The sequence below is a fragment of the Peromyscus maniculatus genome, chromosome 1, assembly GCF_049852395.1.
Source record: "Peromyscus maniculatus bairdii isolate BWxNUB_F1_BW_parent chromosome 1, HU_Pman_BW_mat_3.1, whole genome shotgun sequence".
NCBI classification, from domain to species: domain Eukaryota; kingdom Metazoa; phylum Chordata; class Mammalia; order Rodentia; family Cricetidae; genus Peromyscus; species Peromyscus maniculatus.
In genome coordinates this window covers 5,136,741-5,151,927 of record NC_134852.1, presented here as the reverse complement: position 1 = coordinate 5,151,927, position 15,187 = coordinate 5,136,741, and the positions used below count along the sequence as shown (strand labels likewise).

Sequence of the window (15,187 nt, the reverse complement as noted above, 5' to 3'; positions counted from 1 at the left end):
GTAAGCCGAAGCTCGCGGCCCCACCACCACGCCGTCAGCTGGAACGACCGAGTGCGCCCGAAGGGACCCGAAGCTGAGGGTCCGCCCCTTTCCGAACGCCGTGCTCCAGGTCCCGCCTCCTCTCCTTCTCCAGTCTCAACCCGTTTCCTCCGGACTCGAAGGCTTGGCCCCGCCTCTCTAACCCGAAACCCCGCCCCCCTCGCGTATTGGCAGCTCTTTGCCCCCGGGCCTCGCTGAAAGAACGCGGCTGGCATCCTGGCGTGCGCTGGTGTTCTGGGTTCTTTTCCTACGGTGCTGTATCCCGTACTTGAGCCGCTCTCGGGGCCTGCACCGCGCAGCTCTGTCGGCACCATCGGAAACAGGCCGTGCGGGGGCGTGCTGATCTGGGGGAGGCGTGGCCCGAGCAGAGGCGATCGCGAAAGAGGGCTCCTCCGCAGCCTCCTGGCCGGCTGACGGTTCAGGTGGGCCGGGGTGGGTATGTACAGTGGCCGCGTCGCCGAAGATCGTAGGGTGGCGGGGTGCGGGGACAGCGGCCAGAGCGTGGTCCCCGGCTGGGTGGCGTAACCGCCTGTGGATCTGCTGGGGCGGAATCGGATCCACGCTGGGCTTGCACGGGGCTGGGCTACGGAGGGAGCCTGCAGATGAGACATTGCCATCTCTCCAGGGTCTGGGTTGGAGAGGAGGCCAGAGCTCTGAAGACAGGTGGATGCTAAATGCTGGGTTCTTCCGGGCTGAGTGGGGGTGGGTTCTTCGGTCCTCTGAGACGTAGGGGAGAATGGGGATGCAGACAGCAGTCTAAAGGGTTCCTGTGTACTCAGAGGAGGGTGGAAGCGATGTGGATTCCTGGGCTGTTAGAGAAGGGTCTTGCAAAGGATTGTTTTCCGTGCCTGAAGGTGTCTGGTTGTTTGGGTCTTGAATGAGGGTAGGAGAAGCACTTTTGATTTCTACATTGGCGGAGGTTGGGGTGGGGCCTTGACTCCTGGGTCCTGGAAGGGGGATTGAGCTGGAGGCCTGGGTTCTCAAAAGCAGGGGATTCTACTATGAAAAGAGGAAGGGACTGGAATACTGGTTCTCACTGTGAGCCCTTCCTCCACCCAGACCATGACACCCGAAGAATGGACATATCTAATGGTCCTTCTTATCTCCGTCCCTATCGGCTTCCTCTTTAAGAAAGCGGGTGAGTCAGGTTCCGTGCCCAGTGGAAAATTAGGGTGAGGGAGCGGAGGTGGGGATCACCCCCGCCTGAAGGTTCTGGGCTTATACTTTACCTTTTCCTTTCAGGACCTGGGCTGAAGAGATGGGGGGCAGCAGCTGTGGGCCTGGGGCTCACCCTATTCACCTGCGGCCCCCACACTTTGCATTCTCTGATCACCATCTTGGGAACTTGGGCCCTCATTCAGGCCCAGCCCTGGTGAGAACGAGGTGGTGAGAAAGAAAAGAGGATGCAGAGCAACAGCAACCTGTTTCCTCTTTGGGTCTTCCAATTTCTTCTCTTTCAGCCTCTTGTTCATCTCATGTGCCTTTCTCTGTGTCTTGGCCGTTTTTCTTCCTCTCCCACCTTGGTCTGGACCTTCTTGTCCCCGAGTATTTGCCCCAGTCCTGAATATCCACATGATGGTCATTCGTAACCCAGTCTTGAGCTCTGGATCTTACAGAGGGCTGAGATATCGTCTTCACCCACAAAGCTTCCCTCTTAACTCCTCTCATTCTTTTCTTCTCTCTGGCTGTGTTCTTCTGTCCCTGCCTGCCATCCACCAGTCCTCCCTCTCCCTCTCTTTTCTGTCTGAATGGGGGGTGGGGTGGGGTATGAAGCCACACTCAGGAGAAGGAAGCAGAGGCTAACTAAGATCATCCTTGTACCCAACACGATAACTTCCCACCTCTGTCCTAGCTCCTGCCATGCCCTGGCTCTCGCCTGGACCTTCTCCTATCTCCTCTTCTTCCGAGCCCTCAGCCTGCTGGGCCTGCCCACTCCCACGCCCTTCACCAATGCTGTCCAGCTGCTGTTGACACTGAAGGTGAGACTTGGGAAACGCTACTGCCTTTTTTTTTTCTGCCTGGGAGACAGGTAGCCTCTTGTTCTCTCCTCCCAGACTTTCTCATAGTGGGGAGCGGGCTATGGATTATTATTATTATTATTATTATTATTATTATTATTATTAGTTTGTAAATCTTTCACAAACCCTAAGCTTGCAACGTCACCTCTCTCTGGGGACAGAGTTCACCTCTCACATACTCCGGAGAAGTCTTCACCTCTCCACTCATTCCAGCATCAGGAGATATCCCAAGTGCTCTATCACAGGCCACTTGGCTCACCTAGAATGTGCCAACCCAGCATGCTTTGTCAACATGCTCTTCTTCAGTCTGTAGCAGACTATCCTCCAAGGAGGAAATACCACTGTGGAGAAAAGGTATCTGGCCCAAGGGCACACAGCTGGGACTACCAGGTCTTGTTTTGTTTTGTTGTTTTGGTCTTGAGATAGAGTCTCTTGTAGCACCCTATGTTGGCCTCAAAGAAAGATGACTTTGAACTATTTTTTTTTTCTTCCCGAGGCAAGGTTACACTGTGTAGCCCTGGCTGTCCTGGAACTCACTATGTAGACCAGGCTGGCCCCGAACTCACAGAGATCCGCCTGCCTCTACCTCCCAAGTGCCAGGGGATTGTAGGCATGTACCACTGTGCCTCGTTTATGTGGTACTAGGGAATCAAACCAAGGGCCTCAAGCACACTAGGCAAGCACACAACCAACTATACTACATTCTTAGCCCTGGGTCTGACCACCACCTAGGAAGAGGGTGAAAAGAGATTGGTCCTCAGTTCCTAGCCCAGACCACAAGAGCTCTTGCTATGTTCTTGGCTCCAGCAACATAGGCCTGGACAGTCCTGCCAGGCTGAGAACTGGTTTCTCCAGACTTCTTTGTTCTTACGACAAACTCCACAGTGGGCAGGGATGGGTCAGCTATGAGTTGGAAGAAGAGCCTTTCAGGGTCTGTGTGGACCTGCACACGTGGATGTGAACGGGCTGGGTGCTGCAGACTATGCTTGTGGTCCCCTTTCTGAATAACATGCAGTTGAATGGGCAGCAGAAGCTAGGCCACAAAGGGCTTTGCTGGCCATGATGAATATGGAACTTCCTCCTATTGGGGGCTGAGATCCCTTGGGAAGAAAGTTTTTCATTTTGTTTATTTGTTTTTTGTTTGTTTGTTTCTTTGTTTTGGTTTTTTTTTTGGTTTGCTGGCCAGGAGATAGGATACAGCAAATCCACCTCTTCAATAATAACTTGCCATGGATGCTGGGAGAATTAAGTAGGATGGAGTGAGATGAGATAGGATCCTGTTGTCAGAGTCAAGCATGATGGCTCATGGATGTAATACCAGCATTTAAAAAATATATATAAACTGGGCATGGTAGCACATGCCTTTCATCCCAGGGAGGCAGAGACAGGTGGATCTCTGTGAGTTGAGACCAGCTTGGTGTACATAGAGAGTTCCAGGACACCCAGGGCTACTTAGAGAGAACCTGTCTCCAAAAACAAAAACACCCTCCCTTCAAAAAGACCCCCCCAAAAAAACAACAAAAAACACACCACCAGAAAAACTGGACTGGAGAGAGGTCTCCATGGTTGAGAGTGCTGCTCTTCCAGAGGACCTGAGTTCGGATCCTGGCACCCAGACTGAGGGGCTCCCAAAGAACAGTAACACTAGCTCTAGGGGAGATGATACCCTCTTCTGGCCTCTGGCATCTACACACAGAGTCCATACACACAGAGACACAAAAATGAAACTATGTATTAAAGACAAAAAAAGCTAGTGTGGTGGTGCACGCCCCGCACTCAGATGAAGGCAGGACCATCCTTAGCTGCATGGTGAGTTTGAGAAGAGTTTGGATTATATAAGACTCTGAAGAAAAAACAAGGCTAGATGACTATGAAAGCAGCTTGATAATACACTGTGAGCTGTAAGCAGGTGACTCAGACCCACCTTGGGACATGTTGCTTTGAGGATGATTTGAGGGTTTTGATGTTTGTTGTTGTTTTGTTTTTGACAGCGGCTTGGTGAAGGGAGACAGAGTTGTTAAAAAAAAAAAAAAAAACCACCACCAACAAAACCTGGCCCAGTAGCTGGGTTAGGGAAAGAATTGTATGTTGTGGAGCCCAGAAGGGAAAAGCGTTTTCTAGAGCCCCTTCCCACCCCTTGAAACCATCTTTAGCCCTGCTTCCCTCTCTTGCCTCCCTCTGTCTGCTGGGGCTCTGTCCGCTGAGCCTAGCAGGAAGCAGGCAGACACAGATGTGGCCTTTGAGTTTTCTCTCTCCAAAATAGGTAGAGTAGATCTGGAAGGGCAGTTGGGACATCCTCATTCCTGACCCCTACCCAGTGCAGTCAGAAAGGAACAACTTGGGGCTAAAGAGACGGCTCAGCAGTTAAGAGCACTGACTGCTCTTCCAGAGGACCCAGGTTCAATTCCCAGCACCCACATGGCAGCTCACAACTGTCTCTAACTCCAGTTCCAGGAGACTGAACACCCATGGCAGAACACCAATGCACATAAAATAAAAATAAATTAAAAAGGAACAAGCTTGACCTATATATAATCTCAGCTCTTCAGGAAGCAAGTTTGGAGAATTATAAGTTCAAGACCAGCCTAGAAAACTTAGTATGATCTTGTTTTAAAATTTAAAAGGGGGAGAGGGACCTGGGATGTGGCTCAGTGTTAGGGCACTCGGATAGCATACGCAAGGTCCTGTGTGAGAACCCTAGACCAGGAAGAAGGGAAGGAAGAAAGGAAGGTAGGAAGGTAAGCCTGCAGGCAAGCTGTGGAATTGGATGAAAGCAGAAAGAAAAAAAATAGAAGAGGAAGGTCTGGGGATGGCCACCAACTAAAGGTTCCTTCCACCACTCTGGAGGTGTAGTGCCATCCATGAGGTGGGAGCTCAGCCCTGGCTACAGGCTGAAATGAAATGGATGTGAAGATGGCCTGGGGGCACTGGTCCGCGTCTTCCTCTCTCTTCCCACAGTTGGTGAGTCTGGCCAGTGAAGTCCAGGAGCTGCATCTGGCTCAGAGGAAGGAAATAGCCGCCGGCTTCAGCAAGGAGCCCACCCTGGGCCTCCTGCCTGAGGTCCCCTCTTTGATGGAGACCCTCAGCTATAGTTACTGTTACGTGGGGATCATGACAGGTGAGTGGCCTGCCCAGCACTGCTGGGCCACCCTCTGCCCCACCCTACCCAGAGTTCTGTTCCTGTTTTATGTCCCCTGCTCCGCCCCAGGCTACCTGTTCTCTGTCAGCTCTGTCTGTCCTGTCCTGAACATGTCTGTCTACTGTGGGAACTAACCCTGGAGGATTGCTTCCTTTTCACCTGTTCGGGGTCCAATAGAAGAACTAAAGGAGATAGGCGCATGTAAGCCGGGGGTTTCTACCATCCAGAAAGCAAATACTTGCAGCTCAGGATTTTTCATTTTCAGAAAACATTTCTTTTTTGTGGGGGGCAGGCTGGGGCCACAGTATTAAAGATTGAACTTAGTACCTTGTATATGCCAGGCAAATGCTCAAGTACTGAGTTAGATTCCCAGCCTTTTCATTTGGTTTGGTTTTGCTCCAGACAGGGTCTCACTATGTAGCCCAGGCTATTCTAAAACTCTCTGTGTAGCAGGGTAGCCTCAAACTCACAGAGTTCTGCCTGCCTTTGCCTCCCAAGTTAAATTTTTATCTTGAGATAAGGTCTCTGTATGTTTCCTAGGTAGGCCTTGAACCTCTGATTTTCCTACCTCAGCTTCCTGGATAGGGGGACACTACAGGAGTGTGTCATGTGACCTGAATCAGAAAGTCATTATGGTGGGTTCATTAGGTGCTAGGGACTGAACCCAGAGCCTTGGGCGTGCTAGGCAAGTACTCTACCAACTGAGCTACACCTCCAGACCTACCTCATAGGTTTTGGCTTTGTTCCTTTGTTTTTGAATTTTTTGTTTGGTTTGGGTTTTGAGTTGGGGGGGGCGAGTTGTTTTTTTATTTGTTTTTGAGACAAGCTTTCTCTGTATAATAGCCCTGGCTGTCCTGGAACTCACTTTGTAGAGTATGCTGGCCTCAGACTCACAGAGATAGGCCTGCCTCTGCTTCCCAAGTGCTGGGATTAAAGGTGTGCACCACCACTGTCTGGCTGACCTTTTTTTTCAGTGTGTGTGTGTGTGTGTGTCTGTCTGTCTGTCTGTCTGTCTGTGTGTCTGTGTGTATTTGTGCATGCATGCATGCCTTGATGTGCATGTGGAGTCAGAAGACAATGCTCTGAAGTGGGTTCTCATCTGCCATCACATGATCACTTCTGTGTGTGTGTGTGCCTTTACCCACTAAACCATCTTGCTTTGTTTGATTTGACTTATTTTTTAAAATATATGTATATGTATGTGTGCCTGCTTGTCTCTGTGTGGAGGCCAGGAGAGGGAGCTGGATCCCCTAGAACCAGAGTTACAGTTATAAACTGTCTAACATGCAGGCTGGGACCCAAACTTGGGGCTTCTGGAAGAGCAGTAAGCACTCTACTGAACTCTCCAGCCTCCTTTGTTTTGTTTGAAACAGAGTCTCCCTGTATAGTCCAGGCTGGTCTTAACTGAACTCAGGATCTGGGATTACAGGCATGCGCCATCATGCCTGCCAGATCCCTTGCTTGTTTTTGTTGTGCGCAATGCTGGGGATTGAACCCAGAGCCTATGTAGGTGACTGTTCTACCACTGACCTATATTCCCCAGGCCTGATTTTTTTTTTTTCAGTACAGCCTTATGGAGCTCTTATTTATGTATGCATCCATTCACAGTGCCCAGCTCACTGCCTTCTATAGATCCTTAGAGTTGTGAAACCATCACCAGTGCATATGTGTTTGCAGAACAGCTTCCTCTCTGGAAAGGGGTCACCTAACCTCTAGTCATCAACACCAAACCTCTTCCATGCCTGCAAACCACGGATGACTTCTGTCTGTAAAGACGGTTCATGTAAACGGGATCACACTCATGGTTCGTGGTGAACACACAGGGCTTCAGCATCCATCCCTTCCTTCAATCCCCATGGACGCTCCCTGGTCCAAACCCCATGGTACCTCAGGAACCTCAACTGTCCTTTCTCTGCTTGTCTCCCTCCACCACCCAAGCCCGCTCAGCATCCAGAGGGAGCTTAGGAAAAGGGGTCAGGAACCAGCTCTTCCTTGTCAGGGAAACTTACCGTGGTTTCCTGGTCTGGTTTTCCATCTTTTTCCCCCTCCTCTGGAGTACTTTGTCCTCTCCCTTGGCCTTGTTCCTCAGCTGTCTAGGTCTCTCCTTTCTCTGTATTTTTGAGCCTCACCCTCTCTGTTCACAGACCTCCTGTCCTCAACTCCTCCTCCTCTTCCTCCCCTTCCCCCTTTCCCTTCCCTGCATCCTCTTCCTTTCACCTCCCAATCCCCCAGTCGGCGCAGATGCACAGCCTCCAACCACTCGCTCCTTGCCACCCTCCACAGGCCCGTTCTTCCGCTACCGCACCTACCTGGACTGGCTGGAGCAGCCCTTCCCGGGGGCCGTGCCCAGCCTGAGGCCCCTGCTGCGCCGAGCCTGGCCGGCCCCGCTCTTTGGCCTGCTCTTCCTGCTGTCCTCCCACCTCTTCCCACTGGAAGCCGTGCGCGAGGATGCCTTCTACGCCCGCCCGCTGCCCACCCGCCTCTTCTACATGATCCCGGTCTTCTTCGCCTTCCGCATGCGCTTCTACGTGGCCTGGATTGCGGCCGAGTGCGGTTGCATTGCCGCGGGCTTCGGGGCCTACCCCGTGGCTGCCAAAGCCCGGGCCGGGGGTGGCCCCACCCTCCAATGCCCACCCCCCAGCAGGTCAGGCGGCGGGAGGGAGGCTTCCCAAGACCCAGCAGGCCCCACCACCAAGGGTTGGCTCTGCCCCTAGTAGGGAGGAGAGCAGGGAGCTGGGTGTAGGGCTACCAGCTGTGGTTGACAGCCTATTGCCCCCCTGGTGACTGTCACCTGCCTTCCCTGGCCACTAGGGAAACTATGTGTTCCTGGTACCTACAGATTGCCCCTTGTTGCTAGCACTTGTCACCCCTCAGTATGGCTAATTGCCCTCTTTTGCTAGGGAGAGGGAAACGGTATCCTAGCAACCACATGCCTACCCTGTGTTGCCATGGAAGTGTCACCCCCCCAAACCAGGTCGTTCCTGGTTGCTGGAGATACTACGATGATGATCGTTTGGTAGTAGTGGGTCTACCTTCTGTTGCTAGGGAAGCAGTTCCTTAGCAACTGAACTGCCCCTCTCTGCTGAGGAAGCTATATCCCTAGCAACCGTGGCCCCTTCCTCCTTGCTGCTAGCCTTGCTGTTTGTGGCTGTGGACTCTACCCCTTGAACTGCCTCACCGTGGGATGTTCGCATAGAGCCCCTCCCAGTTGCCCTGTTTCTGAGGCAGTAACAGCCTCGGCTTCTCTCCCCAGCCGAGGAGAGCACCGCCCCCAGCAACCCCTCAGCAACTGCAGGTCTTCTCACCATTGCCGAGGCTTAACCCTTTCCTAGTAAGGCTACCCCAAACCCAGCACCGTCATTGCTGGGTGAGTCACAGAACTAGTAACTACCGGGTTCTTAACACTTATGCCTTGATGATAGGAAAATGGTATCCCTAGCAACCAGCAATGAACTGAATCTCTGTTTCTAGAATCCATTGTCAGCCTTCCAACCGGGGGTGGGGGGGTGGGGGGGGGTAGCAGCCTCTCTGTAAACTATAGGCCACACCTCGCTGGGGTAAGGACACTCCCAGGATGTGATTTAGTACCGCTGCCCTAGTAACTACGGGTGGACCCCCCCGCTGCTAGAGAGAGAGTATTGTGCAGAGAAGTCAGGCAGAGATTCAATGCTGTTTTAAGTCTGCAAGTCCCACCGGTAAAGGATGCCTTCCCTCCCATGTCCAGAAGCCAATGGAGGTTCACATCGGCCCGGCAGCTTTCTCTATAGCTAACAGTGTTGGCGTCAGAGACCTGGAAACCTCTGATATTTCAGGAGGTGACACTTCTCGAACAATCACAGGGACCAGGAAAGAGGCCTGTTCTGGAAGATTTTTTTTCTGAACAGCCTGGGCCTTGTTGCTAAGGAATGCCTTTTCCCTAGCAACAGAGATCATTGAGAGTCACAAGGCCTAGAATATCTCCCTAGCAACCATGAACCACCTTTTTAGAGTGGATACTTCCCTGGTAGCTGCTCTGCCCCACAGTTCAGAAGGGACCATACTTGAAAACTGTTCCCAAGATACTGAGCTTGGTTGCCAGTGGACTTGATAGCTTTGCAACCATTGATTGCCTTTCAAGGCTTTTTGTGGCTGATTTAGGGCCCACTAGTTACCAAGAGCACCCCACTATTAGTGAACTCTGCCCCACCCCCCTGACCCCCTCTGGCCTATCCAACCCTGTTGCCCTCGAAAGTCACACCCGGAGAGAGGGGGAGCTGTCGCCTGTCCAGAACCCTTTCTTTAGCAACGGGCTGGGACAGAAGCAGATGTCAGGAGGGGCCTGGCTGAGCTGCGTGTCTGTCCCCATCCCCCATCCTCATCCTCCACCCCCTCAGTCCGGAGGACGCAGCTTCCCTGGAGTATGACTATGAGACCATCCGCAACATCGACTGCTATGGCACAGACTTCTGCGTGCGGGTGCGGGATGGCATGCGGTACTGGAACATGACGGTGCAGTGGTGGCTGGCACAGTACATCTACAAGAGCGCACCTGCCCGCTCCTACGTTCTGAGGTGAGGGAGCCCCACCTAATATCAGAGACCGTGCAGAACATCGTCTCCCACTAGGTCCCATGGTAGTCAGGGGCTTCTCTAGCTGAGCCCCGAGTCCTGGGGTTCATAGAAGTTTTAGTTTCTTGGGCCTGCTAAGGTTAATCCTCTGGGCCTAAGGTGAGGCTCGTTCAACAATGTAGTCATTCTTGGGTCCCGGAGATTGAACTCAGGTCATCCAGCCGCAGGGCTTTTTACCCACTGGGCTGTTTTGGCAGTCTGTGTTTGTTTTTAGGCAGAGCCTCATGTGGGCCAGGCTGACCTTAATCTAGATTGGTAGCCACCCATGACCTAGAATCCCGATCTTCATGTCTTCATGTGCAGGTGTGCACTGCCATGCCTGGCTTCTTGCTGGGGCTTTTTTGTTTTGTTCTTGAGATAAGGTCTCGCTCTATGGCCCTGGCTGTTCTGGACTTGTTACATAAACCACACTGGTCTCCAACTTCAGCTATCCTCCTGCCTCTGCTCCCTCAGTGTTGGGATTACAGGTCTGTGCCACCGTACCCGGCCAACGTCTTTTTTTAACTGTTTCTTTTCCATCCACCTTCTTTCCGTTTTGCTCAAGTGTCTGCAGAATGCTCTTGGCCACTCCGTGGTGGCTTCAGCCCATTCCGTGGCCTGAGCGGTGGGAGCTGCAGACCACTCCTCAGTCTAACTTTCAAACTGTTTTCCCTCTTCTGGTTTTTTGTTTTGTTTCTTTGCAATGCAAACACTCAGCCTTTTCCAAACTGCCGGATGTGATCAGTGGACACAGAGGTACCATTTCCTGATAAGTAGTTAGTGATGGCAGCTTATGAGCTAGATTTCCTTGGGCATTGTGGGAACTGTGGTTTAAAGATCCACTGTGAGGGGCTGGAGAGGTGACTCAATGGTTAAGATTGCTTATTGCTCTTGGAGAAGACCCTAGTTCAGTTCCCAGCACCCATATCCGGTTTATTGTCACTAGTGACTCCCACTCCTGGGGATCAAACACTCTCTTCTGGCCTCCATAGGCACTGCCCTCACATGCATAACCTCCACCATACACATGCACACACACAATTAAAATTTCAAAAAAAAAAAATTCACTCTGAATCAGGCTTGGTAGCACACACTTATAATCTCAGCACTCTGGAGGCTGAAGCAGGAAGTTGACATCCTGGGCAACTTAGTGAAATCACATCTTTAAAGAAACAAAGATGTACTCTGTGTCTGGTGTGCACAAGGCCCTGGATTCCATCTCCAGCATCACAAAAGAATGAAGAAACAATCTGCTCTGGCCTTGTATCGAGAACGCACACAGAGGGGGTGTGGGTAGCGGAGGTAGAACAGGAAGGTGAATGTGAGCCTTTGGGTATCCAGATGGGGGTGATGGAGAGGAGTTCCTCAGCAGGCTCTGGGAGGAAGAGGGCTCAGCAGGAACAGAGCAGAAGGGGTCCTGCTGCCCAGGCAGTGGATTGTCGGTGACCCACGGCACAGGAAAGCCTTTCCAGAAAAGGGGGACACCTCGCAGGAGGAATCTGTTGGGACGTGGGTGAGAAACAAGCCTCGAGTTCCATCTCGTGAACTTGAAGACTATCAGGTGTCACTGGAGAGGTAGATGGTAATGTGATGCTGGCACTTAAGGAAAAGGTGTTGGACGAAGACACGGAAGCCAAGTGAGGTAGTGCTCACTGCACTGTCGGGGGAAAGGCAGGAGGATGATGAGCTCCAAGTCAGCCTAGATAACAAAGTGAGACACCATCTGAAAACAACAGCCATAAAAAGGGCCGGTGAGGGGGCTTAACTGGTAAAGGTGCTCCCCACCAACCCTGGCCACCCAAGTTTCTTTTCCAAGACCCACATGGTGGGAGGAGAGAACGGACTCCAGCTTGTGGTCCTCTGAACACCACACACTGCTGCATGGCACACGAGCGTGTACACACATAGGCAAATAATAAATGTTAATGGGGTGTGGGCTGAGGATGTACTTCAGCTGGTAGTATACATATGTAATAACAGCCCTTGGAAAGTGGAGGCAGGAGGATCAGGAGTTTGAGGCAAGCCTAGGCTCAACTTTTGACTTTTAAAGAAGGACATTTGAGTGTTACCAGTTACAGATGATACTATTAAAACCCTGGGGGTCAGGTCAAAGCCCAGGGCACCCCACTATTTATCACTTATTCTCAATTAAGGGTAATTGTGCTACACCCTCAGGGGACATATGACAATGTCTGGAGACTTTTTTAGTTTCCAGGGCCCCAAGCATACCAGGCAAGGGCTCCACTACTGTCTTAGTTCTGGTTTCTATTCCTGTGATAAAACATCAGGACCAAAAGCAGCTTCGGGGATGAAATGGTGTACTTCAGCTTCCAGTTGTCCATTGTGGAGGGAAGTCAAGGCAGCAGCTGAAGCAGAAACCTTGGAGGAGTGCTCCTTACTGGCTTGCTCCCTTTCTACCCCAGGACCACCTGCCCATAGTGGGCTAGGTCCTTCCACATCAATCGCCAATCAAGAAAATGCTCCACAGACTTGCATAGGCTGATTTGATGGGTTATTTTCTCAATTGAGATCCTGTCTTCTCAGATGACTCTAGCTTGTGTCAAATTGACAAAATTTAATTTAATTAAAGGGGAAGAAAAAAAAAACAACAACAGGACAACCACTAAACTGTACCCCACTTGAGGAGACATTTTTGCTATGGCTGAGAGATTTCCGGGGCATCTGCAGGTGGAGACACAAGATGCACTTCTGTGTGTCCATAGTGCCCCCCCCCCCCATCATAGAGTACAGTCAGCATTGTTCTGTCATTGCAGTCTGCTGGTGTGTCAGAGACGAGTCCCTAAGCAGGAAAAGAACCCGGGAGTGCTGGGCGGTGGTGGCGCACGCCTTTAACCCCAGCACTCGGGAGGCAGAGCCAGGCGGATCTTTGTGACTTGGAGGCCAGCCTGGTTTACAAAGTGAGATCCAGGACAGGCACCAAAACTACACAGAGAAACCCTGTCTCAAAAAACAAAAACAAAACAAAACAAAAAAAAGGATCTGGGAGCTCATTATCTTACAAGAAGCACTGGTTATTGCTCAGTTGGAGAAGGAAGTAGAAAATACTTCATTCTGTGTCCTCCTTAGCAGAGGGTCAGAGCCTGAATTTGTGGACTGAAAAGTTAGGGAAGTAAGGTTTGGAAAGATGGCTCAGTCATTAAGAGCACTTGCTCTTGCCGAGGATCTGAATTTGGTTTCCCAACACTCACATGACAGCTGGCAACAGTCTGTAACTTCAGTTCCAGGGGAGCCCTCTTCTGGACTCAGAGGATATCAGGCATGCACATGGTACACAGACATACACACAGGCACAAAACACCCATACACATAATAAAAATAAATTTAAAAAAATAGTTTGGGAATTAAATCTCTTAGTAAGAGAGTGAACAAGCCAGGCATGGTGGTGCACACCTTTTATCCCAGCTCTTGGAAGGCAGAGGCAAGCAGATCTCTATATGAGTTCAAGGCTACATAGTGAGACCCAGTCTCAAGAAAACAAAAAAAAAAATGAGAGAGAGAGATCAAACTTTAGGGTCCACCAAGGTGGTGGACCATCCCTGGAGATTTTTTATTTTTTAGAATTTATTTATTTCAATATTTTACGTGTGTTTTTGCATGAGTATATGTATGTGTACCACACGCTTGCATGGTGCCTAGGAAGGTAAGAAAGAGAACATTGGATGCCCTGAGACTGCAGTTACAGGCTGTTGTGAGCCACCATGTGGATGCCAGGAATCAAACCTGAGTGTTTTGCAAGAGCAAGAAATGCTCTTAACAGCTAAGCCAACTCTCCAGCTCCTCCTGCAGCGATGTATACAGTATGCCTGGTTTACCTAAAGAGTTTCTAATGCAGATGAGAAGGTCCTACGAACTCCTATTTCTCCCATCCAAATACTTTAACCAAACCTGACTCTGTTTAGTTTAAGATCAGAGAGTTTTTTCTTTTTAAGATTTACTTTTTGTACCCGAGCAGTGGGGGCACACACTTTTAATCCCAGCACTCAGGAGGCAGGAGCAGGAGGATCTCTGAGTTTGAGGCCAGCCTGGTCTACAGAGTGAGTTCCAGGGCAGCCAGGGCTACACAGAGAAACCCTGTCTGGAAAAAGAAGAAGTTGTCTCAGAGTGTTGGTGATGCAGCTTAGTAGTACATTATTGCCTGGTGTATGCAAGGCACTGGGTTCAATCCCCAGTAACAATCAAAACCCTCAAAGCCTCCTTGACTTCCCGCATTCAAGAAGGATGAGTGGTCCTGAACTCCTCAGTCTGAGGGAGGAGGGCATGAGACAGTAGAGACTGAAGCCTGGACTTCTGTGTCCTGACTCAATCTCTTTCTCCAGGAGTGCCTGGACCATGCTGCTGAGCGCCTATTGGCATGGCCTCCACCCTGGCTACTACCTAAGTTTCATGACCATCCCGCTGTGCCTGGCCGCTGAGGGCTATTTGGAGTCAGCCTTGCGGAGTCATCTGAGCCCCAGGGGCCAGCAAGCCTGGGACTGGGTCCACTGGTTCCTGAAGATGCGTGCCTACGACTACATGTGCATGGGCTTCGTGCTCCTTTCCATGGCCGACACGCTCCGGTACTGGGCCTCCATCTACTTCTGGATCCACTTCCTAGCCCTGGCCTGCCTGGGGCTGGGGCTTGCTTTGGGTGGGGGCAGCCCCAGCAAGAGGAAGGCAGCTTCCCAGGCCACCAGCAGCCAAGCCAGGGAAAAGCTCCGGGAAGAGTGAGCTGTGCTGTGCTGGCCTGCCAGCCAGCTCAAGCTTTGTTTGGGAATTCCGTGAACCGGGCTATATTCTCCTTTTCCCAGCAAGAATCCTTTGTTTGATTCGGAGCCTGGAGAGGATTCCTTCTTCCCAGCTAATCCCCTGCCTCTTGACTTAAACAAAGCTAGGGGTACCCTTCTCCCGGGTGCTCAGTGCATCCTGACTTTTCCAAACCGCCCTCCGCTGACATCAGGGTATTACTGTCCACTCCTGTCCCTGTCTCTGCAACCGTCTTCAGGTATTCAAAATGCCACACTTCCCAAAATGGAAAGGCACGGACCAGTGGTCATGTATCATCTTGGACAAAGTCCCTGTGGGTTCCCTGGTATTGCGGCAGGAGCTTCAGGGCCAGGTTTTGGGAAAGGGGAGGAACATCCTTCCTGTTTTCTTCTTGGTTTTTATCATCAAACCAGTATTTCAGAGACCATGAACTTACAGATCCTGGAGGAGAAGCCGAGGTGCAAGTAAACAGCCCCAAGGGAACTCGCTCTTACAGTAGTAGCTCCTGTCTGAGCCTCTTCTGGGCCCCCAAACAACCTGCCACCCAGTGTCAACCTTGGCCTGTGACAGATCAGAATGTATAAATCTCTCCCAATAAAGTGTTACACAAGCATCTGTTTGTGAGTGTATCTGTGAGCGAC

At 51.2% G+C, this 15,187-nt stretch overlaps 1 protein-coding gene across 8 annotated transcripts; it reads left to right on the top strand.

The window, feature by feature from the left end:
• Window positions 1-88: 88 nt before the first annotated feature.
• On the top strand, window positions 89-15,159 carry Mboat7 (membrane bound acylglycerophosphatidylinositol O-acyltransferase MBOAT7). 8 transcript variants are annotated; one of them, XM_015989424.3, is made up of 8 exons: window positions 89-461; window positions 1,099-1,177; window positions 1,282-1,411; window positions 1,892-2,018; window positions 5,016-5,175; window positions 7,480-7,840; window positions 9,570-9,746; window positions 14,120-15,159. In XM_015989424.3, exons 2-8 carry the CDS (start codon window positions 1,102-1,104, stop codon window positions 14,508-14,510), a joined length of 1,422 nt encoding a protein of 473 aa, XP_015844910.1. In that variant the 5' UTR covers window positions 89-461; window positions 1,099-1,101; the 3' UTR covers window positions 14,511-15,159. The 8 variants fall into 8 exon arrangements, with proteins under 8 accessions (XP_015844910.1, XP_015844911.1, XP_015844909.1 ...); XM_015989425.3 differs by having other exon boundaries at window positions 89-475; XM_015989423.3 differs by having other exon boundaries at window positions 226-471.
• The last annotated feature ends 28 nt before the right edge of the window (window positions 15,160-15,187 follow it).